The 26,995-nt window shown below is 52.8% G+C and overlaps 1 protein-coding gene across 2 annotated transcripts in view; it reads left to right on the top strand.

Annotated features, from left to right (window-relative positions):
• Positions 1 to 24,106, top strand: part of LOC147090572 (uncharacterized) — a 51,535-nt gene extending 27,429 nt beyond the window's left edge. Inside the window, exons 10-19 of one of the 2 annotated variants that reach the window (XM_085977314.1) lie at positions 1,672 to 1,805; positions 6,482 to 6,607; positions 9,414 to 9,585; positions 10,460 to 11,231; positions 13,662 to 13,852; positions 15,623 to 15,713; positions 17,662 to 17,847; positions 18,645 to 18,783; positions 21,654 to 21,732; positions 22,864 to 24,106. In XM_085977314.1, coding sequence (XP_085833440.1) covers positions 1,672 to 1,805; positions 6,482 to 6,607; positions 9,414 to 9,585; positions 10,460 to 11,231; positions 13,662 to 13,852; positions 15,623 to 15,713; positions 17,662 to 17,847; positions 18,645 to 18,783; positions 21,654 to 21,732; positions 22,864 to 23,013 — 2,040 coding nt within the window. In that variant the 3' untranslated portion in view covers positions 23,014 to 24,106. The remainder of the gene's footprint in view (positions 1 to 1,671; positions 1,806 to 6,481; positions 6,608 to 9,413; positions 9,586 to 10,459; positions 11,232 to 13,661; positions 13,853 to 15,622; positions 15,714 to 17,661; positions 17,848 to 18,644; positions 18,784 to 21,653; positions 21,733 to 22,863) is intronic. The other variant, XM_085977315.1, reaches the window with a different exon arrangement.
• Positions 24,107 to 26,995: the final 2,889 nt, after the last annotated feature.

Here is a 26,995-nt window from a genome sequence, read left to right as displayed (position 1 = left end):
GGTTCATTTTGATTTGCCCTTCCTTGTATCGATTTAGAAGAGACGGTGGGGGCTGCACTCTGAGCTCTTTCCCTGGGCCTCTCCATTGTTCTTTCCAGCAGATTTGATGTACAGGTCTCTCCAGGCCGAGATTCAAGGCTGCAATGAGCAGGGTGTGGATGGAGAGCAAGATCGACCCTCCCCTTTAAGAACTGGCCGGCGCCAGTGTGTCCGTGTTCCATTGCTGACTGACATCACATGAGCTTCGCCAGCGCTCTGAGGTAGCGCCTCGCTCCTCGGTGTTAGTGCCTTAAGAGAGGTGTGTAGCACCTGATTTAGCGCTCCAATCACCTCTTGGGGCGAGAGAAGCCAAGTTTGCAGTCAGAGGCGATAATTAGCGCCAGGCGCTAAACTTTGCGCCCGGCCGATAATTGCGCCCCAAACGGGGCGATCCCGAATTTCTCCCCCACTGTTTCTTGGTCTCTGTACCATACCCCGTCCTCGCTTGACCCTCTGAAGCCAGCCAGTACTCAGCTGATTGTGGGCAAGAAAATATTTGAGGTTCAACTCTTGGCCTCAGTATCGGCCACATTGCCGGGGTGGCGGGGATCCGGCCCGATTTGTGCTACCTAGTCACCCTTACTGACACGTGCTCTTGTGTGAACGTTGAACGAGCTCCGACTCGGCTCTGGGCGTTCTGCACCCCGTGGTCAAATAGCCTGTCGGCACACTCTGCCTCAGCCGCCCGTGATCAGCCATGATCACCAGTCACTGAAAGCAAACATGCAGGTGCAGCAAGCAGTTACATAGAAACCTAGAAGATTGGAGCAGGAGTAGGCCATTCGGTCCCTTGAGCCTGCTCCGCCATTCAATGAGATCAGTTAGGAAGGCACATGGTATGTTGGCCTTCATTGCAAGAGGATTTGAGTACAGGAGCAAGGATGTCTTACTACAGTTATACAGGGCCTTGGTGAGACCACCCCTGGAGTACTGTGTGCAGTTTTGGTCTCCTTACCTAAGAAAGGATATACTTACCATAGAGGGAGTGCAGCGAAGGTTCACCAGACTGATTCCTGGGATGGCAGGACTGTCATATGAGGAGAGATTGGGTCGACTAGGCCTGTATTCACTAGAGTTTAGAAGAATGAGAGGGGATCTCCTTGAAACGTATAAAATTCTGACAGGGCTAGACAGACTGGATGCAGGGAGGATGTTTCCCCTGGCTGGGGGGTCTAGAACGAGGGGTCACAGTCTCAGGATACGGGGTAGGACATTTAGGACTGAGATGAAGAGAAATTTCTTCACTCAGAGGGTGGTGAACCTGTGGAATTCTCTACCACAGAAGGCTGTGGAGGCCAAGTCACTGAATATATTTAAGAAGGAGATAGTTAGATTTCTAGACACAAAAGGCATCAAAAGGTATGGGGAGAGAGTGGGAATATGGTATTGAGATAGAGGATCAGCCATGATCAGATTGAATGGCGGAGCAGGCTCAAAGGGCCGAATGGCCTACTCTTGCTCCTGTTTCTTATGTTCTTACCTTGTGTATTGGAGGGTGACCAGCTGTTGGTGAACTGTGGGAGTGTGTGCCTTCAGGAAGAGGGGAGAAAACACTTCCTGAAGCTTTTTAAAAAAAAAAAAAACACCCCCAAGTTGTCTTATTTAAAATGAAATGAAATGTCCCCTGTGCAGGCGCGCTTTGAATCGCAGCGAGTGAAGAGCGAGACGGAGTTCAAGGTGGCCCTGGAGCAGCAGGTGACTGAGCGACTGACGGCCGTGCACGAAGACAGCACCCGGCAGACAGCCGCTGTACGAGAGCAGCACAGGTAAACAAAGCTGGGATGGCAGGAATGACGTATGAGGAGAGATTGGGTCGATTGGGCTTATACTCGCTAGAGTTTAGAAGAATGAGAGGGGATCACAGAATCACAGAAACCCCACAATGCAGATAGAGGCCATTTCGGCCCATCGAGCCTGCACCGACACATATCCCACCCGATCCCCGTAACCCCTACACCAACACATATCCCACCCTATCCCCATAACCCCTACACCAACACATATCCCACCCTATCCCTGTAACCCCATGTATTTAATCCCCCTAACACTAAGGGTCAATTTATCATAGCCAATCAACCTAACCCGCACATCTTTGGACTGTGGGAGGAAACCGGAGCACCCGGAGAAAACCCACGCAAACACGGGGAGAATGTGCAAACTCCACACAGACAGTCACCCGAGGCCGGATTCTCATTGAAACTTATAAACTTCTAACCGGACTAGAAAGACTAGATGCAGGAAGGATGTTCCCGATGGTCGGGGAGTCCAGAACCGGGGGTCACAGTCTAAGGATAAGGGGTAAGCCATTTAGGACAGAGATGAGGAGGAATTTCTTCACCCAGAGAGTGGTGAACCTGTGGAATTCTCTACCACAAAAGACAGTTGAGGCCAGTTCATTAAATATATTCAAGAAGGAGTTAGATATATTTCTTAAGGCTAAAGGGATATGTGGAGAAAGCAGGGACAGGGTACTGAATTTGGATGATCAGCCATGATCTCATTAAATGGCGGAGCAGACTCGAGGGGCCAAATGGCCTACTCCTGCTCCTATCTTCTATGTTTCTAAGCTCCGTCACACTCCAGGCGTCTTCAGGGAGTGCTCTCCTGGCATTCCTCGGTATCACTGGCGCTTGCACCTTGCGAATGATAGCGTAGTGGTTATGTCACTGGGCTAGTAATCCAGAGGCCTGGACTAACGATCCAGCAGACGTGAGTTCAAATCCCTCCACGGCAGCTGGGGAATTAAAATTCAGTTAATTAAATAAATCTGGTCTGGTATTTATGTGACTCCAGACCCACAGCAATGTGGTTGACTCTTAACTGCTCCTCTGAAATGGCCGAGCGAGTCACTCACTTGTAACTAACTGCTACAAAACTCAATAATAAGAATAAAACCGCACGGACCACCCGGCATCGACCTCGGCACCGGCTACAGACACGGCAACGGCACACCCAGCCCAGTCAACCCTGCAAAGTCCTGCTCACCAACATCTGGGGACTTGTGCCAAAATTGGGAGAGCTGTCCCACAGACTAGTCAAGCAACAGCCTGACATCGTCATACTCACAGAATCATACCTTTCAGCCAATGTCCCAAACTCCTCCATCACCATCCCTGGATATGTCCTGTCCCACCGGCAGGACAGACCCACCAGGGGTGGCGGCACAGTGGTATACAGTCGGGAACGAGTGGCCCTGGGAGTCCTCAACAATGACTCCGGACCCCATGAAGTCTCATGGCTTCAGGTCAAGCATGGGCAAGGAAACCTCCTGCTGATTACCACCTACCGCCCTCCCTCAGCTGATGAATCAGTGCTCCGCCATGTTGAACACCACTTGGAAGAAGCACGGAGGGTAGCAATGGCACAGAATGTACTCTGGGTGGAGGACTTCGATGTCCATCACCAAGAGTGGCTCGGTAGCACCACTACTGACCAAGCTGGCCGAGTCCTGAAGGATATAGCTGCCAGTCTGGGCCTGCGACAGGTGGTGAGAGAATCAACACGAGGGGAAAACCTACTTGACCTCGTCCTCACCCATCTACCTGTCGCAGATACACCTGTCCATGACAGTATTGGCAGCAGCGACCACCGCACAGTCATTGTGGAGACGATGTCCCGCCTTCACACTGAGGACACCCTACCACCATGCTAAATGGGATAGATTCAAAACAGACCTAGCAGTTTAAAACTGGGCATTCATGAGGTGCTGTGTGTCATCAGCAGCAGCAGAATTGTATTCCACCACAATCTGTAACCTCATGGCCCGGCATATCCCTCACTCTACCATTACCATCAAGCCAGGTGACCAACCCTGGATCAATAAGGAGTGTAGAAGAGCATGCCAGGAGCAGCACCAGGTGTACCTAAAAATGAGGTGCCAACCTGGGGAAGCTGCAACACAGGACTACATGCATGCTAAACAGCGGAAGCAGCATGCTATAGACAGAGCTAAGTGATCCCTCAATCAACGGATCAGATCAAAGCTCTGCAGTCCTGCCACATCCAGTCGTGAGTGGTGGTGGACCATTAAACAACTAACGGGAGGAGGAGGCTCCATAACTATCCCCATCCTCAATGATGGTGGAGCCCAGCACGTGAGTGCAAAAGACAAGGCTGAAGCGTTTGCAACCATCTTCAGCCAGAAGTGCCGAGTGGATGATCCATATTGGCCGCCTCCTGAGGTCCCCACCATCACAGAAGCCAGTCTTCAGTCAATTCGATTCACTCCACGTGATATCAAGAAACGGCTGAGTGCACTGGATACAGCAAAGTCTATGGGCCCCGACAACATCCAGGCTGTTCTGCTGAAGACTTGTGTTCCAGAACTAGCCACGCCTCTAGCCAAGCTGTTCCAACACTGGCATCTATCCGATAATGTGGAAAACTGCCCAGGTATGTCCTGTCCACAAAAATCAGGACAAATCCAATCCGGCCAATTACCGCCCCATCAGTCTACTCTCAATCATCAGCAAAGTGATGGAAGGTGTCATCAACAGTGCTATCAAGCGGCACTTACTCACCAATAACCTGCTCACAGATGCCCAGTTTGGGTTCCGCCAGGACCACTCGGTGCTTGACCGCATTACAGCCTTGGTCCAAACATGGACAAAGGAGCTGAATTCCAGAGGTGAGGTGAGAGTGACTGCCCTTGATATCAAGGCAGCATTTGACCGAGTGTGGCATCAAGGAGCCCTAGTAAAACTGAAGTCCATGGGAATCAGGGGGGAAAACGCTCCACTGGCTGGAGTCATAGCTAATACAAAGGAAATTGGTTGTGGTGGTTGAAGGTCAATCATCACAGCCTCGGTTCCCCAGGCAGTGTCCTAGGCCCAACCATCTTCAGCTGCTTCCTCAATGACCTTCCCTCCAACATAAAATCAGAAGTGGGGATGTTCGCTGATGACTGCACAGTGTTCAGCACCATTCACAACTCCTCAGATAATGAAGCATTCCATGCCCGCATGCAACAAGACCTGGACGACGTTCAGGCTTGGGCTGTTAAGTGGCAGGTAACATTCGCTCCACAGAAGTGCCAGGCAATGACTATCTCCAATAAGCGAGAGTCTAACCACCTCCCCATGACATTTAAAGGCATTACCATCACCGAATCCCCCACCATCAACATCCTGGGGGTCACAATTGACCAGAAACTTAACTGGACCAGCCATATAAGTACCGTGGCAACAAGAGCAGATCAGAGGCTAGGTATTCTGCGGCGAGTGTCTCGCCTCCTGACTCCCCAAAGCCTTTCCACCATCTACAAGGCACAAGTAAGGAGTGTGATGGAATGCTCTCCACTTGCCTGGATGAGTGCAGCTCCAACAACACTCAAGGAGCTCGACACCGTCCAGGACAAAGCAACCCGCCGCACTGTCGGAGGGGCAGTACTGAGGGAGCGCCGCACTGTCGGAGGGGCAGTACTGAGGGAGTGCCGCGCTGTCGGAGGGGCAGTACTGAGAGAGCGCCGCACTGTCGGAGGGGCAGTACTGAGGGAGTGCTGCATTGTCGGAGGGGCAGTACTGAGGGAGCGCCACACTGTCGGAGGGGCAGTACTGAGGGAGCGCCGCACTGTCGGAGGGGCAGTACTGAGGGAGCACCGCACTGTCGGAGGGGCAGTACTGAGGGAGCGCCGCACTGTCGGAGGGGCAGTACTGAGGGAGCGCCGCACTGTCGGAGGGGCAGTACTGAGGGAGCGCCGCACTGTCGGAGGGGCAGTACTGAGGGAGTGCCGCACTGCTGGTGGGGCGGTACTGAGAGCGCTGCACTGTCGGAGGGGCAGTACTGAGGGAGCGCCGCACTGTCGGAGGGGCAGTACTGAGGGAGCGCGGCAGTGTTGGAGGGGCAGTACTGAGGGAGCGCCGCACTGTCGGAGGGGCAGTACTGAGGGAGCGCGGCAGTGTTGGAGATACCGTCTTTTGGATGAGACGTTAAACCGAGGCCCGTCTGACCACCTAAGGTGGCTGTAAAAGATCCCATGCCTACTATTCGAAGAGCAGGGGAGTTCTCCCCAGTGTCCTGGCCAATATTTATCCCTTAATCAACAGCACTAAAAAAAAAATCATCTGGTCATTGTCACATTGCTGTTTGTGGGATCTTGCTGTGTGTAAAATGGCTGCCGCGTTTCCAACATTACTACAGTGACTACACTTCAAAAAGTGCCTCATTGACTGTAATGGGATATCCAGAGGTGGTGAAAGGCGCTATATAAATGCGAGTTCTTTCTCACCCAGGCCCAGCTAAGACTACCTGACTCAGCACAGACTGGGGAAGTGACCCTGGGCCTTCCGTACTGGGCTCGTCACTGGAGAACGAGCCTTCAAAGAACCTGAACAAAGAACGCTAATTTAAAAAAAAACGTAACACTGTGGCCAAACCATTTCCCCTGCTACAGATGGTGCCTGTACTTTGACATTGGTCTTTTTTTGCCCACTGCGGTGTGTAGGAAGCAGCTGATGGAGCTGACGGGACAGCACGAGCACGAGATGGGCAAGCAGCTCGCCGAGTTCAAATCGGAACTGCAGGAGCGCGAGGAGAAGCATCGGCGCACGATTGAGGGATACGAGCTCAGGTAGCGGATATTTAAAAAATGTGCCTCTGGTTCCCAGACGATTGTCACTCTTGGTTACAGGCCACCCCCACCCCTCCGCAATCGAAGGAAAGGTTGCCTCAAGTCGCTATGTGCTAGTGTGTCTTTCTGTGTGTGGGGGGGGATCCTCCTGTAAATACTGACGCACTTCTGGGAATGCTTTGTCCCAAGCTCCCAGGGTCCGTTCTCCACCGTAAAGCTGTGCGTTCGTTGCAGACGCTGTTTAGTATTGGTGCAGAGCAAGAGAAATCCAGTGTTAGTGAGTCAACAAGTACCGATCGACACAAAGACATAAGAACATAAGAATTAGGAGCAGGAGTCGGCCATACGGCCCCTCGAGCCTGCTCCGCCATTCAATAAGATCACAGCTGATCTTCGACCTCAACTCCACTTTCCCGCCTGATCCCCGCCGACGTAATAAAACTCACTACGCACTTGGTTGGAGTATAAAGCAAGGCTTTAATCAACTTGTTTCAGAACATGGAGGTCTAGTTGTACTTCACTAGTTCCTTGTCTTACAAAATGTCCCTGGAGAGCTGGGCCCACGCCCGAGTATTTATACTCCTTGGACGGCGCCACCAGCTGGCCATCCAGTGTTATTTCATGAGTAGTTTCTTTATAATGATGAGATTTATAACACCCATATCCCCTGATTCCATTAGTGTCCAAAAATCTATCGATCTCAGCCTTGAATGCACTCAACAACTCCGCATCCACGGCCCTCTGGGGCAGAGAATTCCAAAGATTCACAACCCTCTGAGTGAAGAAATTCCTCCTCATCGTGATTGGCACCCCATCCACCACCTTAAATATTCACTCCCTCCACCACCGGCGCACCGTGGCTGCAGTGTGAACCATCTACAAGATGCACTGCAGCAACTCGCCAAGGCTGCTTCGGCAGCACCTCCCAAACCCGCAACCTCTTCCACCTAGAAGGACAAGGGCAGCAGGCGCATGGGAACACCACCACCTCCAAGTTCCCCTCCAAGTCACACACCATCCTGACTTGTTGGAAATATATCGGCCGTTCCTTCATCGTCGCTGGGTCAAAAGCCTGGAACTCCCTCCCTAACAGCACTGTGGGAGCACCTTCACCACACGGACTGCAGCGGCTCAAGAAGGCGGCTCACCACCACCTTCTCGAGGGCAATTGGGGATGGGCAATAAATGCTGGCCCTGCCAGCGACGCCCACATCCCGTGAATGAACAAAAAAAAATCTGTCTTAAATGGCTGACCCCTTATCCTGAGACTATGCCCCCTAGTTCTAGACACTCCAGCCAGGGGAAACAACCTCTCAGCATCTACCCGGTCAATCCCCTTCAGAATCTTGTATGTTTCAATGAGATCACCTCTCATTCTTCTAAACTCCGGAGTGTATAGGCCCATTCTACACAATCTCTCCTCATAGGACAGCCCTCTCATCCCAGAGATCAACCGAGTGAACCTTCATAACACCGCCTCTGATAAGGAGACCAAAACTGTGCACCCCTTAAGGTCCGGGGACCCCGTGTGAGCAAAGTGGATCGCACTCTCGCCTCCGAGTCAGATTGCTGTGGGTTCAAATCCCACTGCCCCCTGCCAAATCTCCCCCAAACTTCGACCAGATTCTCCGACTGAGCAAAGCCACAGATGTCCACAAGATGGCATTGTAAAAAAAAATGAGACTTTAAGGAATCGGGCCAAAACTCTGTGTTCTGGTTTAGCTGTTCTTGCGGTGAAGGTTGTTCAGCATCTGTTATCCTAAGTTGATGGTTTGATTACCCAAACTGCATGAAGGTTCAAGTTCCCCCTCCAGAAACTTGAGCACATAATTCAGGCTGACACTCCCAGTGTCAGAGGGGCCGTACTGAGGGAGCGCCGCACTGTCGGAGGGGCGGTACTGAGGGAGCGCTGCACTGTCGGAGGGGCAGTACTGAGGGAGTGCCGCACTGTCGGAGGGGCGGTACTGAGGGAGCGCTGCACTGTCGGAGGGGCAGTACTGAGGGAGTGCTACACTGTCGGAGGGGCAGTACTGAGGGAGCGCTGCACTGTCGGAGGGGCAGTACTGAGGGAGTGCTACACTGTCGGAGGGGCAGTACTGAGGGAGTGCCGCACTGTCGGAGGGGCGGGTACTGAGGGAGCGCTGCACTGTCGCAGGGGCAGTACTGAGGGAGTGTCGCAGGGGCAGTACTGAGGGAGTGCCGCACTGTCGGAGGGGCAGTACTGAGGGAGTGCTACACTGTCGGAGGGGCAGTACTGAGGGAGCGCCGCACTGTCGGAGGGGCAGTACTGAGGGAGCGCCGCACTGTCGGAGAGGCAGTACTGAGGGAGTGCTACACTGTCGGAGGGGCAGTACTGAGGGAGTGTCGCAGGGGCGGTGCTGAGGGAGCGCCGCACTGCCGCAGGGGCAGTACTGAGGGAGTGTCGCAGGGGCGGTGCTGAGGGAGCGCCGCACTGTCGCAGGGGCAGTACTGAGGGAGTGCCGCACTGTCGGAGGGGCAGTACTGAGGGAGCGCCGCACTGTCGGAGGGGCAGTACTGAGGGAGCGCCGCACTGTCGGAGGGGCAGTACTGAGGGAGCGCCGCACTGTCGGAGGGGCAGTACTGAGGGAGCGCCGCACTGTCGGAGGGGCAGTACTGAGGGAGCGCCGCACTGTGGGAGGGGCAGTACTGAGGGAGCGCTGCACTGTGGGAGGGGTGACTGCTGTTGTAATATAGGCTCGTTGGCCGTGAAGCGCTTTGCGACGTCCTGCGGTGGTGCAAGGCGCTATATAAATACAAGTTCTCCCTTTCTGCCCGGCGGCTGCAGGTTGGCGAAGGGGCAGGAGGAGACGGGCAGGCTGCTCGCGGTGAAGAGGAAGCTGGAGGCGCAGCGCGGCGAGATGGTGTCCAAGCTGCAGACCATGATGCAGGCGCACTGGAACGAGGCACTGAAGGTGCTAATGGCCGAAAACTCGCCCCACGGCCACCAGAAACCGCCGGTAGGTGACGGAGAGACGCCTGGCGCATGAAGCCTACGGGCTAATTGAGTTATTATGTCCCCACCCATCGCCCCAGGCCGCAACCCATGGCCAGTCAAGCTCCTAATCAACGTTCGCTCGAAGGTGCACAGAGCGCAGTGGCTAACCGACTTTTCAATGTAAAATCCACTTAAAGGGGCCGCACAGGGCCAAAGAAATTTACAGGAATCATTGCTCCTCATGGGTCTCTGACAATGATGACACAAGATTCTTTCTGGCGATATTATACAGGCCGGGGCTCTTTTCTCTAGAAAAGGGAAGGCCGAGGGGTGGCCCGATAGAGGCCTTTAAGATTGTGAAATGGTTCGATAGGGTAGACGCAGAGAAGATGTTTCCACTTGTGGTTTGAGTCCAAAACTAGAAGACAGTCACTAATAAATCCAATAGGGAGTTCAGGAGAAACTTCTTTACCCAGAGAGTGGTTGAGGCCAATAGCATAGAGTCATTTAAGGGGAAGCTCGATAAACACATGAGGGAGAAAGGAGTAGAAGGATAGGGTGAGATGAGTAGGGTGGGAGGAGGCTCGTGTGGAGCATAAACACCAGCACGGACCAGTTGGGATCAATGGCCTGTTCCAGTGCTGTGCATTCTATGTAAAAGGTCCCAGCTGTGATCTCTGGTCTGTACGGTGTTGGCTGTGTTGATCACTGCTCTGCCTTGGTTGGACTTGTTGAGTGTCAAGTCTGTCGAGACTCCTGGAATCATTTTAATTTCATCCAAAACCACTTTACATTGATGGGATAATGCAAGTGTGGCCCGCTAAATGTTTCTGCCTAATTCTTCTGTGTTGCGTGAGGTCCCAGTCCTAACAGTGCCATGTTTGTGTTTCCTGCAGCAGTCCATCCTACATTACGAAGAAGTCCCCGTTTATCGAGAGCTTAACAGGACATTGTCTACCTCAGGGACTGCCGCTGTAAGCAACGTGACGACCACCGATTCCGATCTCTCGTCATACTCCAGCGCGCCCGACACGGTCCCTGCCTCGCAGACCGAACAGCTGAAGCATTCCTCCGACGGCAGAGGGCCTCAGGCCCACAGGAATCTGCTCAAACTGCACCTTTCCCAGCAGCCGGGCTGGGCCAGTCAGAGGAGCGACCCCCGTCTGCACGAGCTGGCTCCCGATCACAAGGTCTCCGGGGACGGGATCGAGAGCGGACAGTTGCCGTATGCCAGCCGCGAGAGCGTGGATGCCCCCGCATGGGAGAGTCGCAGCATGCCCGCCCCCTTTCCCCAGGCCATTCCCCTGCAGCCTGCGGTGCAGGCTTCCTCTCAGTACCTGGCGTCCGTGGCAACCCGAGACCAGGAGGTCAGCCTGCCCAGCAGAGACAGGACCATGGGCTGGAACGCCACCGAAGCTCTGGACCCCCCCTTAAAGCGCGAACATTACCTGCAGCGGGCTGACACGCGCGCCTCTCACTGGGGGGACCACCCACTGCTGGCCGGAAGCTCCTCGTATGCCGGGCAGGGCCAGGGCCAGTTGGGGATGCTTCCGCTCCTGACCAACCCCCGCTCCCTGGAGGACCTCAGCCAACTGCTGAACTACAGCTTCCTCAGCCATGCCAGCTTCCACCCCCTGGAGCCACAGGTGGATGAGACCATGATGACAGGTAAAGCAGGGTCTGAGTTCCACAGGTGCTCAATGGGTAGCGCACTCTCGTCCCTGAGTCAGAAGGCCGTGGGTTCGTGTCCGACCCCAGCGACTTCAGCTCAACATTCAGGCTGACGCTCCCGGCGCAGTACTGAGGGAGCGCCGCACAGTCGGAGGGGCAGTACTGCGGGAGCGCCGCACTGTCGGAGGGGCAGTACTGAGGGAGCGGTGCACTGTCGGAGGGGCAGTACTGAGGGAGCGCCGCACTGTCGGAGGGGCAGTACTGAGGGAGGGCTGCACTGCCGGGAACAATGTTCTCTCTAATTTTTTTTGGGTGCACTGTCCCTTTAAATTATCGGGTTTTTTTTCAGTATAATGCCGTTGAGCGGTCTGTTACGGGACCTCCAGATCGCCACGAGGCCGCGCAGCTGAACAAGAACTGAGGTCGAGAGGTGCCGTCTTTCGGATGAGACGTTAAACCGAGGCCCCGTCTGCCCCCTCGGGTGGACGTGAGAGATCCCTCGCCCACCATTGGAAGACGATCGGGGGAGTTCTCCCCGGTGTCCTGGGGCCGATATTGATCCCTCAATCGACATGACTAAAACAGATGACCTGGTCATTATCACATTGTTGTTTGTGGGAGCTTGCTGTGCGCAAATTGTCTGCCGCGTTTCCCACATTACAACAGTGATGACACTTCAAAAAGTACTCCATTGGCTATAAAGTGCTTTGGGACATCTTGAGGTTTGGAAAGGCTACATAAATACAAGTCTTTTCTTCCCATCATTTCTCTGTTTGATGGTCAGACTTGCATTTATATCGTGCCTTGGAACCTCCGTGCCAAAGTGCTTCATGCGATTACTGTTTGAAGTGTAGTGACTCTTTTGATGTAGGCATGGCAACCAATTCTGTGCCAGTGACATCCCCGATGGAGCAATGAGATTAATGGCCGGTTAATCTGCTCTTTGGTGTTGGTTGAAGCAGGAATGTTGACCAGGAGGGTGGGAGAAGAACTCCCCACTCGTCTTTGAAAGTGCTGCAGGATCTCTTAACACCCAGGGCCAGCAGCACAGGGCTTCAGCTTTAACGGCTCGCCTGAAAGGGGAGGCGTGCGGACAAGACGTTGTCTCTGCGGAGGTTAGCGAGGCTTTTGACCAGGTCCCGCGCGGCAGGTTGGTCAGAAAAGTAGAAGCCCACGGGATCCAAGGGAGAGTGGCCAGGTGGAGCCAAAATGGGCTCAGTGGCAGGAAGCAAAGGATAATGGTCGACGGCCGTTTTTGTGACTGGAAGGCCGTCTCCAGCGGGGTTCCGCAGGGCTCGGCACTCGTTCCCCTGCTTTCTGTGGTGTACATCAATGATTTAGACTTCGGTGTAGGGGGCCTCATTAAGAAGTTTGCAGATGATACAAAAATTGGTTGTGCGGTTGATGGTGAGGAAGAAAGCTGTAGACTGGAGGAAGATATCAATAAATTGGTCAGGTGGGCGTAAAAGTGGCAAATGGAATTCAATCCGGAGAAGTGTGAGGTAATGCATTTGGGGAGGGCTAACAAGGAAAGGGACTACGCATTAAATGGTAGGATAGTGAGTAGTGTAGAGGAACAGAGGGACTGTGGAGTGCATTTCCACAAATCCCTGAAGCTAGCAGGCCAGGTAGATAAGGTGGTTAAGAAGGCATACGGGATACTTGCCTTTATTAGCCGAGGCATAGAATAGAAGAGCAGGGAGGTTATGCTTGAACTGTATAAAACACTAGTTAGGCCTCAGCTGGAGTACTGCGCGCAGTTCTGGTCACCACATTACAGGAAGGATGTGATCGCACTAGAGAGGGTGCAGAGGAGATTTACGAGGATGTTGCCAGGACTGGGGAATTGTAGCTACGAGGAAAGATTGGAGAGGCTGGGGTTGTTTTCTTTGGAACGGAGGAGGCTGAGGGGAGACTTGATTGAGGTGTATAAAATGATGAGGGGCCTAGATAGAGTGGATAGAAAGGACCTATTTCCCTCAGCAGAGAGGTCAATAACCAGGGGGCAGAGATTTAAAGTCATTGGTAGAAGGATTAGAGGGGATTTGAGGAGAACTTTTTTCACCCAGAGGGTGGTGGGGGTCTGGAACTCACAGCCTGAAAGGGTGGGAGAGGCAGAAACCCTCATCGCATTTAAAAAGTACTTGGATATGCACTTGAAGTGCCGTAACCTGCAGGGCTATGGACCAAGAGCTGGAAAGTGGGATTAGGCTGGAGAGCTCTTTGTGGGCCGGCACGGACACGATGGGCCGAATGGCCTCATTCTGTGCTTTAAATTTCCCTGATTCTATGAAGATGTCGACTGGTGGGGAGACCTTTTCCACCCTCTTCCCTTTTTAAAAAGAAATCGCGATACTGAAAGGGTTAGCGCCGGTGTTTGGGACGTCGATGTCGGCAGAGTTCACCTGCCCCATGTTCTTCCTGCAGCCCCTGGCCCCCATCCGGACGAGCTGGCAGAGCACCCGTTCACAGACGATGCCGAGGACAGTGGGCACACCCAGTACCAGCCGCCGACCGAGGGAAGAACAACCCAGGACAGTAGCTTCGAATCGTCGGGGGGGCAGTCCTTCCAGGACCAGAGCTCGCGAAGCAGCGAGCTCCAGTATTACATCCAGATGGTAGGTGGACTGTCCGCCCTCGGCTCTCGAGCACAAAGCTGAGGCTCAGTGGGTAGCACCCTCGCCTCTGAGTCAGAAGGTTGTGGGTTCAAATCCAGGCTGACACTCCCAGCGCCGCACTTTCGGAGGGGCAGTACTGAGGGAGCGTCGCACTGTCGGAGGGACAGTACTGAGGGAGCGTCGCACTGTCGGACGGGCAGTACTGAGGGAGTGCTGCACTGTTGGGGGGCGGTACTGAGGGAACGCCGCACTGTCGGCGGGGCAGTACTGAGGGAGCGGCGCACTGTCGGAGGGTCAGTACTGAGGGAACGCTGCACTGTCGGAGGGGCAGTGCTGAGGGAGCGCCGCACTGTTGGAGGGGCAGTACTGAGGGAGTGCTGCAGTGTCGGAGGTGCCGTCTTTCAGATGAGACGTTAAACCGAGGCCCCGTCGTGTCTCTCGGGTGGATGTAAAAGATCCCATAGCACTATTTTGAAGAAGGGCAGAGGAGTTCTCGCTGGTGTCCTGGGGCCAATATTTTTCTCTCAACCAACACCAGTAAAATAGATGATCTGGTCATTATCACATTGCTGTCCGTGGGAACCTGCTGTGCGCAAATTGGCTGCCGCGTTTACCTACATTACAACTTCAAAAAGTACCTCATTGGCTGTAAAGCGCTTTGGGATGTCCTGAGGTGGTGAAAGGCGCTGGAGAAATGAAAGTTTTTCTTTTTCTTTTCCTACAATGATGGGTAGGAGATGCAATCGGTGCGGACAGGTGGCATTTTTCGCCAGTCTCTCGGGCCCAGCAGCCAAGCCAGCGACGCCACCCCCTGCGTTCAAACCTGGGACCATCTCGTTGGCGTAGTTCCACACTGGGCATCACATCTGCTCACCGGACCATCAGGGCCCTGTCGGCTTTACTTTCTCAGTCCCTGTGTTTATTGTTGAGCAGCTTATAGGAACGGGGGGGAGGCCGTTCAGCCCCTCGAGCCTGTCCCGCCATTCCATTAGATCACGGCTGATCTGCGTCCTAACTCCATCTACCCGCCTTGGTTCCGTAACCCCTTAATACCCTTGCCCAACAGAAATCTATCAAACTCAGATTTGAAATTTCCAATTGACACCACCCCCCCCCCCCCAGCCTCAGTTGCTTTTTGGGGGAGTTTTTTCCAGAATTCCACCACCCTTTGTGTGAAGAAGTGCTTCCTGACATCAGCCCTGAACGGCCTGGCTCTAACTTTGAGGTTCTGTCCCCTTGTTCTGGACTCCCCCCGCCAGAGGAAATAGTTTCTTTCTCTCTACCCGATCAACTCCTTTAATCATCTCAAACACCTCGACTAGATCACCCCTTAACCTTCTATACGCGAGGGAACTCGAGCCTAGTCTGTGCAACCTGCCCTCATCATTTAACTCTTTCACCCCCCCGGGTATCATTCTGGTGAATCTGTGCTGCTCCCCCTCCAAGGCCAGTATATTCTTCCTGAGGTGCGGGGCCCAGAACCCACCCGTGTTCAATTCACCAATTGGTTATTCCGTAATTTGTCAGTCGAATTCTTAACCGAAAAGAGAAACTAGGTGACGAACCACTTTCTCATAACTGAGCTGACTTACCGATTGACGGCTGTAAATGATGGTGTGACTAGCCTCGGCGAGTTTTCCTTTTGGTTTGGGGCCGAGGAGAGGGTGTCCATCCGAGAAAAGATGTAAAAAGAACATTTTCCGCGAGGCTGGACAGTCTCTTGTGTTTTTAACTTTTTTTTAACGCTGCGATATTCTCTCTCTCTCGCAGCTTTTGGACCGATCGCCCGGGGATCCTGTGGAGACCAGTGTGGATTCGGAGAAACCCACCGTAGCACAGCATGATGCAGCATTCCAGCAAAGTAAGAGGGACACCCTCTGTCATTTGGTGTCTCTCTGGCCCCCTTCAATTTGCCCCTCTCCTCAGGGCACTAACTGTTGCAGGAGCGCGATTCCACAAGCAGCCGCCGCCCCCATTAAAGGAACGGCGGCCTGGTGGTTATGTTACTGGGCTAGTAATCCAGGGAGCGACACACTGTGTGGGAGAGGCAGTACTGAGGGAGCGCCGCACTGTGGGAGGGGCAGTACTGAGGGAGCGCCGCACTGTGGGAGGGGCAGTGCTGAGGGAGCGCCGCACTGTCGGAGGGGCAGTGCTGAGGGAGCGCCGCACTGTTGGAGGGGCAGTACTGAGGGAGCGCCGCACTGTCGGAGGGGCAGTACTGAGGGAGTGCCGCACTGTGGGAGGGGCAGTACTGAGGGAGCGCCGCACTGTCGGAGGGGCAGTACTGAGGGAGCGCCGCACTGTCGGAGGGGCAGTACTGAGGGAGCGCCGCACTGTCGGAGGGGCAGTACTGAGGGAGCGCTGCACTGTCGGAGGGGCAGTACTGAGGGAGTGCCGCACTGTCGGAGGGGTGGTACTGAGGGAGCGCCGCACTGTCGGAGGGGTGGTACTGAGGGAGCGCCGCACTGTCGGAGGGGCAGTACTGAGGGAGCGCCGCACTGTCGGAGGGGTGGTACTGAGGGAGCGCCGCACTGTCGGAGGGACGGTACTGAGGGAGCGCTGCACTGTGGGAGGGGCAGTACTGAGGGAGCGCCGCACTGTCGGAGGTGCCTTCCTTCGGATGAGACGTTAAACCGAGGCCCCGCCTGGCCTCTCAAGTGGATGTAAAAGATCCCGTGACACTATCTGGGATGGTAGCTTAGTGGTTATGTTACTGGACTAGTAATCCAGAGGCCTGGGCTAATAATCTGGGGGCGAGAGTTTGAATCCCACCACGGTAGCTGGGGAATTTAAATTCAATTAATTAAATAAATCTGGAATTAAAAAAAAACAAAAACCATCTGCTTCACTAATGTCCCTTCAGGGAAGGAAATCTGCCGCCCTTACCCGGTCTGGCCGATATGTGACGCCAGACCCACAGCAATGTGGTTGCCTCTTAACTGCCCTCTGGAATGGCCCAGCAAGATACTACCTTCTCCAGAGCAATTAGGGGTGGGCAATAAATGCTGGCTGTGTTGGCGACACCCACATCCCGTGAATTAATAGTTACCACTGCCACGGTGGTTATTATTAGGTATTCTGAAAAATAAATGATAAACCTTCATCTCACCCGAGTATCCATTCTTTTTGTGTGGGTGAACCGGAAAGGCTGTTTAACATCGAAACATAGAAGATAGGAGCAGGAGTAGGCCATTCGGCCCCTCGACCCTGCTCCGCCATTCAATGAGATCATGGCTGATCTTCTGCCTCAATTCCATTCACCGGCCCTATCGCCATATCCCTTGATGCCTTTACTAGTCAGAAATCTATCGACTTCTGTTTTGAATATACCCAATGACTGAGCCTCCACAGCCCTCTGGGGTAGAGAATTCCAAAGATTCACCACCCTCTGTGTGAAGAAATTTCTTCTCATCTCAGTCCTGAATGGCCTAACCTTTATCCTGAGGCTATGGCCCCTGGGTCTAGACTCCCCAGCCAAGGGAAACATTCTCCCAGCATCCACCCTATCAAGCCCTGTAATAATTTTGTATGCTTCAATGAGATCCCACCCTCATTCTTCTGAATTCAAGAGAATACGGGCCTAGTTTACTCAATCTCTCCTCATAGGACAATCCCCCCATCCCAGGAATCAGTCTGGTGAACCTTCGTTGCACTCCCTCTATGGCAAGTATATCCTTCCTTAGGTAAGGAGACCAAAATTGTACACAGTACTCCACTATTATTTGCAAATCGCAGAGTAAATCAGATTCCCTCCCCCGCTTGCTGCGGCTTCCTTGGGTTGTGAAACGTGCATTGTTTCCCTTTTTCAGGCGGCTCTCCAGTCTTGAGGGACTGCTCCAATCTCCGGGAGAATGTCAGGCCCCAGCCGACTGGACAGTTATCCAGCGGGCAGAGTGGCAAGCCCCCCAGCAGCGCCGTGCAGAAGGTGAAGATCGATCCATCCGAGGCTGTCCCCTCGCTGCGAGCGTTCGGACCCCAGAGCCCACGGAAATCAGGTGGGAGTGGGCCGTGTCCCGTGTCGCCCAGTGAAGTGAGCGCGGGGGGAGAAATGACATGAAATGAAAGACTTGCATATTACACGGTGCCTTTTCACGGCCTCAGGACCTTCTCAAAGCGCTTTCCAGCCAGCAAAGTGCTTGTTGGCCTGCAGCCACTGCTGCAATGTAGGGAGCGCGGCCGCCAAATTGGCGATAGATTTTTGCAAGATAAGGGAGTGAAGGGTTCTGGGGAGCGGGCAGGGAACTGGCTTTGAGCCCTAGATCAGCCATGATCTTGTTGAATGGCGGAGCAGGCTCGAGGGGCCGAGTGGCCGACCCCAGCTCCTATTTCTTACGTTCTCATGTTCTCCCACCAGCAGCTGAAGACACGGCCGCCAATGGTGGGGCAAAGGGAATCTGGGATGCACAAGAGGCCAGAATTGGAGGAACGCAGAGATCTCTGAGTTGTGGGGCTGGAGGAAGCTACAGCGACAGGGAGGCGGGGGGGTGGGAGTGAGGTCATGGAGGGATTTGGACACAAGGACGAGAATTATAATTTTGAGGCGTTGCCGGACCGGGAGCCAGAGTGGGTCAGCGAGCACAGTGGGGGTGATGGGTGAACAGGACTCGGTGTGAGTTAGGACACGGGGGCAGCAGAGTTTTGGATGGGATGAGGTTTACGGAGGGTGGGAGGTCAGGCCGGGCCAGGAGAGCGTTGGACTGTAATACAATCACATGTATTCCGTGTGTTATGCGGCGCTGCGACCCTCTCTGACTTGCTGTAAGAGGCTGTAGCTTTTCCCCTTCTGCTGTAGGGTTTGCGGGCGGAGTGCTGTCGCCCAAGCAGATTGGGGAACTCTCGAGGCTATTGAGCGCGCACCACAATACCTCCGACCGACCGGTGCCAGCCATGCACGAGCTCTTCACCTACCTGAGGGACATCCAGCAGAATGGGTTCGTACAAGCCTCTTGCACCCTCTCTCTGTCTGTGCCGCTCGGTCTTGTATTTTCCGACCTTTTGGCAACCTGCAGGTTTTAAAAACCAAAATGCGGTATCGGCAAGCCGCCGGTTTAACTTACATAAAAATGAGAACCGAAGATGCTGCACGACACTCAGTAGGTCAGATAGTATGTGTGGGGAGAGAAGCCAAGTTAATGCGTCGAGTTGATGACCTTTCATCAGAACACGGACCGGACCTTGACCGTAAATGCAGACTCTGTTTCTCTCTCCATGGACGCTGCCTGACCTGCTGAGTGTTTCCAGCATTTCTATTTCAGATTTCCGGCATCCGCTTTTGGTTTAGTGCACCTCCTTTTTACAAAAAATCACAGGATTTTATGATCCACACGAGCCTCCTCCCAGCCTACTTCATCTCACCCCATCAACATATCCTTCTATTCCTTTCTCCCTCGTGTGTTTATCCAGCTTCCCCTGAAATGCATCTACGCCATTCGCCTCAACCACTCCCTGTGGTATTTACGGTACTTGATAAAAAATAAGATGGTCACTAATAAATCCAATGGGGAATTCAGGAGAAACTTCTTTCCCCAGAGAGTGCTGAGAATGTGGAACTCGCAACCACAGGGAGTGGTTGAGGCCAGTAGCACAGATGCATTTAAGGGGAAGCTGGATAAACACTTGAGTGAAAAAGAACATAAGACATAGGAGCCAGGAGTCGGCCATTTGGCCCCTGGAGCCTGCTCCGCCATTCAATAAGATCATGGCTGATCTGATCTTGGCCTCAACTCCACTTCCCTGCCCGCTCCCCATAACCCTTGACTCCCCTGGAGCTCAAATACCTGTCTATCTCCGCCTTGAATATATTCACTGACTCCGCCTCCACAGCTCTCCGGGGTAGAGAATTCCATAGATTTACGACCCTCTGAGAGAAGAAATTCCTCCTCATTTCCGTTTTAAATGGGTGCCCTCTTATCCTGAAACTATGCCCCCTAGTTCTAGATTGCCCCACGAGGGGAAACATCCTCTCAGCATCTACCCTGTCGATCCCCCTCAGAATCTTATATGTTTCAATAAGATCCCCTCTCATTCTTCTAAACTCCAATGAGTATAGGCCCAACCTGCTCAACCTTTCTTCATAAGACAACCCCTTCATCTCAGGAATCAACCTCATGAACCTTCTCTGAACTGCCTCCAATGCAAGTATATCCTTCCTTAAATAAGGAGACCAAAACTGTTGCAGTGCTCCAGGTGTGGTCTCACCAACACCCTGTACAGTTGTAACAGGACTTCCCTACTTATACTCCATCCCCTTTGCAATAAAGGCCAACACTCCATTTGCCTTCCTCATTAGTTGCTGTACCTGCATGCTAACTTCTTGTGTTTCATGTATGAGGACACCCAGATCCCTCTGCACCTCAGCATTTTGTAATCTCTCCCCGTTTAAATAATAATTTGCTTTTTTATTTTTCCTACCAATGTGGATAATCTGGCATATTTTTGCCCACTCAACTTAGCCTATCTATATCCCTTTGGAGAAAGGAATAGGAGGAGATGCTGATGGGGCGCGATGAAAAGGGGCGGGAGGAGGCTGGTGTGGAGCATAAACACCACGAGCCAGTTGGGATAAATGGCCTGTTTCTGTGCTGTACATTCTGTGTAAAAGGTCCCAGGCGTGTATGGTGTGGGCTGTGTTAATTACTGCCCTGCCTTGGTTGGACCTGTCGAGACTCCTGGAATCATTTTCGAAGCACCATTCCTGGAGTAAGCGTGGGCCATTTCTGCACCGCTGTCTCTCCAAAACCACTTTACATTGATGGGATAGTGCAAGTGTTGAGGCGAATAGCAGAGATGCATTTAAAGGGGAAGCCGGATAAACGCACGAGGGAGAAAGGAATACAAGAAACTTTTTAAAAATCCGGGACCGATGTGGTGCCGGTTCAGCAAAAATTCCAGATAACCGAAAGCTATAGTAAAAGATACGGAGAGCTGACGGCTCCGTATAAAGCAACAAACCCTGTTGCTTAGCAACAAGTGCAGAACAATGGCCACAAGTTGCAAGCGTCTCTGTAGCTTAGCAACAGCTGCAGCCACACCCTTGCACAGCAACAGATGGAGGAAGGCAAGTAGAATATGAAGTAAAACTTACCTGAACCTACTCCTGAATTTTGCCGGTTAACCGAGATTTCCGGTTATTTAGGTGCCGGTAAATCGAAAGTTTCCTGTAGCAGGTTATGTTGATAGGCTGAGATGAAGAGGGGTGGGAGGAGGCTCGTGTGGAGCAGAAACACCGGCACGGACCAGTTGGGCCGAATGGACTGTTTCATAGAAGATAGGAGCAGGAGATTCGGCCCCTCGAGTCTGCGCCGCCATTTAATAAGATCATGGCTGATCATCCAAATTCAGTACCCTGTCCCTGCTTTCTCCCCATATCCCTAATAAAATATCCTGCTGGATGTCAACTATGGAATTCTGACCCACTTGCCAGGACTGTCTGGAGTGGGATTTGAACCCTGAAGCTTCTGGACCCTGAGGCAAGCATGCAACCTCTGAGCCAAAGGCTGCAAGTGTGAGATCTCCACTGAGGTAGAATTTTGTCAAATAATGTTTTAATATTTTTACATGGTCACGGTGGGGGGCGCGGGGGGGGTGGTACTCTGAACAATATGCATTGCCCTCTAGACTTTCCTTTTCTTTTAAAGGAGCTTGTTAATGATCGCTGACAACATTGTAAGGCACTCTGCCAAAGCCTTTTAATCCCAGTGCGGCCCACGTGCACACCAACCGCACGGGAGCGAGCTCTGCCCAGCGTTTACCCGGGGGCCTGACTGCCCCGTCTAACCGCCTCTCGTGCTTCGCTTCACAGGCCGGAGGGATCAGAGAGTGAGGCCGCCTCTGCTCGAAGAAGCCTGGATCAGAAATTAAACCAAATGGCAAAGAGAGAGGTGAGCGCCCGAGGCTGTGTGACGCTGGCCAGGGGGAGCGGGCAAGGATTGGGGAGACCGAGCCATCACAATGAGCCGTGCGCAAGAAGTCATTGAGTTGATTGGCACAGATGCATTTAAGGGGAAGCTAGATAAGTACATGAGGGAGAAAGGAATTGAAGGATGTGGTGATACGGTTAGACGGAGGAGGCTCGTGTGGAGCAAGACAGACTTGCATTTCTAGAGCGGTGTTTCTCAGGCCGTGTCTCAATGCCCGGCTCACTGTGTCTCTCCCGTCCCGCGCTCTCCGCTCTGGCCTTTCTTGCACTGTGTGCATTGCAGGCGCTCTCCCTTCTCGCACTCCAGAGACACGTGAAATCTGCTGGCCTGGCTCAGATCCGGAAACCAGCGTTTTTACCGCCTTCGTCCCTTTTCAAACGCAAAAAGGAACAACCCGCGACACTCGAGGAGCAAATAGCTCAGCCAGCTGGTCGGGATGGGGGCCGGGGGCTGCAGGAAGAACATGGGGCAGGTGAACTCTGCCGACATCGACGTCCCAAACACCGGCGCTAACCCTTTCAGTATCGCAATTTCTTTTTAAAAAGGGAAGAGGGTGGGAAAAGTTCTCCCCACCAATCGACATCTTCATAGAGTCAGAGAAATTTAAAGCATGGAAGGAGGCCATTCGGCCCATCATGTCTGCGCCGGCCAACGAAGAGCCATCCAGCCTAATCCCACTTTCCAGCTCTTGGTCCGTAGCCCTGCAGGTTACGGCACTTCAAGTGCAGATCCAAGTACTTTTTAAATGTGGTGAGGGTCTCTGCCTCGACCACCCTTTCAGGCAGTGAGTTCCAGACCCCCACCGCCCTCCGGGTGAAGAAATTTCCCCTCAAATCCCCTCTAAACCTTCCACCAATTACTTTAAATCTGTGCCCCCTAGTTATTGACCTCTCTGCTAAGGGAAATAGGTCCTTCCCATCCACTCTATCTAGGCCCCTCATAATTTTATACACCTCAATCAAGTCTCCCCTCAGCCTCCTCTGTTCCAAGGAAAACAGACCCAGCCTCTCCAATCTTTCCTCACAGCTAAAATTCCCCAGTCCTGGTTAATATCTGTTTGATGATGCTTACCTGTCGTTTTATCTTTTTCAGGACTTGTCGGCGCAGCCATCTGCCCAGAGACAGGTCTCTGCCAGCAAGACGGGGGTGGAGAAGAGCTCCAACCCTGGCAAACCAGGGAAGAAACCCGCACCGCCCGCCCAGCCAGGCAGCAGAGGAGCCAAGTCGGCCATCTGGAGATGAGTAGAAGCAAAGCCAAGTCGCCAACACCGGGGAACAAACCCCCGGTGACCAATCCCATTGTCGGGCCGGCCCGTTAGCCCACGCTGAGCCGCGGGGTTTTGGCAAGACCGGCGGGTTTCTCCGCGGCGGCCAATTTGCAATGAACTTGAAAGGTGGAACGATGCTGGCCTGTCACATGTGGCACCTTGGTCCAATCCCAGTCCAGAGCGGTAGGACCATGATGTCTCTCGGCGGCAGCAGTAATTGTGTCTTATAAAACACCTCAAGCCCAATTGCTGCTCGATACTGAATTGACCACTGGAGGTGCTGAGGGTGGGAAAAGTTTACTTGGTGCAGTCTGATGGAGTGCAGCAGCGGGATCTTTACCCTGCATCTAACCAGCGCTACATTTAAACCGAGGGACGGGGAGAGGGGGAACTGAGGGACGGGGCGAGGGGGAACCGAGGGACGGGGTGAAGCGCCACGGCTGCTTTACCCGTTGGAAAGGTTCACGAGCTTGCACAGTGAAGTCTTTCATCGACCGGCTTTCAAAGTTTGCCGTGCGCTGGGGGCAATCTGCAAAACGTCCGAATCTGCAAAGAGTGAAATGCTGTTTTCTTTGTTTGGGGAGGGAGTGGGAAGGGGCCCTAACTTCCAACGCCGCGGTTGCTGTTTATCATGCACCTTGTGCCTGCTTCCGAAACGCTGCAAGTTGCTGCTCCTGCGGCCAAATAAAAAACGTGACTGAGCTGATCACGACGGCGCAACTTAATTGGCGACCCAGTATTCCCCTCCTCATTCTTTCCAATTGGTGACCCAGTATTCCCCTCCTCATTCTTTCCAATTGGTGACCCAGTATTCCCCTCCTCGTTCTTTCCAATTGGTGACCCAGTATTCCCCTCCTCGTTCTTTCCAATTGGTGACCCAGTATTCCCCTCCTCGTTCTTTCCAATTGGTGACCCAGTATTCCCCTCCTCATTCTTTCCAATTGGTGACCCAGTATTCCCCTCCTGATTCTTTCCAATTGGTGACCCAGTATTCCCCTCCTCGTTCTTTCCAATTGGTGACCCAGTATTCCCCTCCTCGTTCTTTCCAATTGGTGACCTAGTATTCCCCTCCTCGTTCTTTCCAATTGGTGACCCAGTATTCCCCCCCTGACTCTTTCCAATTGGTGACCCAGTATTCCCCCCCTCATTCTTTCCAATTGGTGACCCAGTATTCCCCCCCTCATTCTTTCCAATTGGTGACCCAGTATTCCCCCCCTCATTCTTTCCAATTGGTGACCCAGTATTCCCCTCCTCATTCTTTCCAATTGGTGACCCAGTATTCCCCTCCTCATTCTTTCCAATTGGTGACCCAGTATTCCCCTCCTCGTTCTTTCCAATTGGTGACCCAGTATTCCCCTCCTGACTCTTTCCAATTGGTGACCCAGTATTCCCCTCCTCATTCTTTCCAATTGGTGACCCAGTATTCCCCTCGTTCTTTCCAATTGGTGACCCAGTATTCCCCTCCTCATTCTTTCCAATTGGTGACCCAGTATTCCCCCCCTCGTTCTTTCCAATTGGTGACCCAGTATTCCCCTCCTCATTCTTTCCAATTGGTGACCCAGTATTCCCCCCCTCATTCTTTCCAATTGGTGACCCAGTATTCCCCTCCTCATTCTTTCCAATTGGTGACCCAGTATTCCCCTCCTCATTCTTTCCAATTGGTGACCCAGTATTCCCCTCCTCGTTCTTTCCAATTGGTGACCCAGTATTCCCCCCCTCATTCTTTCCAATTGGTGACCCAGTATTCCCCCCCTCGTTCTTTCCAATTGGTGACCCAGTATTCCCCTCCTCGTTCTTTCCAATTGGTGACCCAGTATTCCCCTCCTGATTCTTTCCAATTGGTGACCCAGTATTCCCCTCCTCGTTCTTTCCAATTGGTGACCCAGTATTCCCCTCCTCGTTCTTTCCAATTGGTGACCCAGTATTCCCCCCCTCGTTCTTTCCAATTGGTGACCCAGTATTCCCCCCCTGACTCTTTCCAATTGGTGACCCAGTATTCCCCCCCTCATTCATTCCAATTGGTGACCCAGTATTCCCCCCCCTCATTCTTTCCAATTGGTGACCCAGTATTCCCCCCCTCATTCTTTCCAATTGGCGACCCAGTATTCCCCTCCTCATTCTTTCCAATTGGTGACCCAGTATTCCCCTCCTCGTTCTTTCCAATTGGTGACCCAGTATTCCCCTCGTTCTTTCCAATTGGTGACCCAGTATTCCCCTCCTCATTCTTTCCAATTGGTGACCCAGTATTCCCCCCCTCGTTCTTTCCAATTGGTGACCCAGTATTCCCCTCCTCATTCTTTCCAATTGGTGACCCAGTATTCCCCCCCTCATTCTTTCCAATTGGTGACCCAGTATTCCCCTCCTCATTCTTTCCAATTGGTGACCCAGTATTCCCCTCCTCATTCTTTCCAATTGGTGACCCAGTATTCCCCTCCTCGTTCTTTCCAATTGGTGACCCAGTATTCCCCCCCTCATTCTTTCCAATTGGTGACCCAGTATTCCCCCCCTCGTTCTTTCCAATTGGTGACCCAGTATTCCCCTCCTCGTTCTTTCCAATTGGTGACCCAGTATTCCCCTCCTCGTTCTTTCCAATTGGTGACCCAGTATTCCCCTCCTCATTCTTTCCAATTGGTGACCCAGTATTCCCCTCCTCATTCTTTCCAATTGGTGACCCAGTATTCCACTCCTGACTCTTTCCAATTGGTGACCCAGTATTCCCCTCCTGACTCTTTCCAATTGGTGACCCAGTATTTCCCCCCCTCCTGACTCTTTCCAATTGGTGACCCAGTATTCCCCTCCTCATTCTTTCCAATTGGTGACCCAGTATTCCCCTCCTCATTCTTTCCAATTGGTGACCCAGTATTCCCCCCCTCCTCATTCTTTCCAATTGGTGACCCAGTATTCCCCTCCTCATTCTTTCCAATTGGTGACCCAGTATTCCCCTCCTCGTTCTTTCCAATTGGTGACCCAGTATTCCCCTCCTGACTCTTTCCAATTGGTGACCCAGTATTCCCCTCCTCATTCTTTCCAATTGGTGACCCAGTATTCCCCTCCTCATTCTTTCCAATTGGTGACCCAGTATTCCCCTCCTCATTCTTTCCAATTGGTGACCCAGTATTCCCCTCCTCATTCTTTCCAATTGGTGACCCAGTATTCCCCTCCTCGTTCTTTCCAATTGGTGACCCAGTATTCCCCTCCTGACTCTTTCCAATTGGTGACCCAGTATTCCCCTCCTCATTCTTTCCAATTGGTGACCCAGTATTCCCCTCCTGATTCTTTCCAATTGGTGACCCAGTATTCCCCCCCTCATTCTTTCCAATTGGTGACCCAGTATTCCCCCTCTCATTCTTTCCAATTGGTGACCCAGTATTCCCCTCCTCATTCTTTCCAATTGGTGACCCAGTATTCCCCTCCTCATTCTTTCCAATTGGTGACCCAGTATTCCCCTCCTCATTCTTTCCAATTGGTGACCCAGTATTCCCCTCCTGACTCTTTCCAATTGGTGACCCAGTATTCCCCTCCTGACTCTTTCCAATTGGTGACCCAGTATTCCCCCCCTCCTGACTCTTTCCAATTGGTGACCCAGTATTCCCCTCCTCATTCTTTCCAATTGGTGACCCAGTATTCCCCTCCTCATTCTTTCCAATTGGTGACCCAGTATTCCCCTCCTCGTTCTTTCCAATTGGTGACCCAGTATTCCCCTCCTGACTCTTTCCAATTGGTGACCCAGTATTCCCCTCCTCATTCTTTCCAATTGGTGACCCAGTATTCCCCTCCTCATTCTTTCCAATTGGTGACCCAGTATTCCCCTCCTCATTCTTTCCAATTGGTGACCCAGTATTCCCCTCCTCATTCTTTCCAATTGGTGACCCAGTATTCCCCCTCTCATTCTTTCCAATTGGTGACCCAGTATTCCCCTCCTCATTCTTTCCAATTGGTGACCCAGTATTCCCCTC

This window comes from Somniosus microcephalus, unplaced genomic scaffold (genome assembly GCF_052327205.1).
Source record: "Somniosus microcephalus isolate GS21.2 unplaced genomic scaffold, FLI_Smic_1.0 unresolved_chr4, whole genome shotgun sequence".
Lineage (NCBI taxonomy): Eukaryota > Metazoa > Chordata > Chondrichthyes > Squaliformes > Somniosidae > Somniosus > Somniosus microcephalus.
Note: the sequence above shows the minus strand (reverse complement) of the source record. Positions and strands in the feature narration are given on the sequence as shown.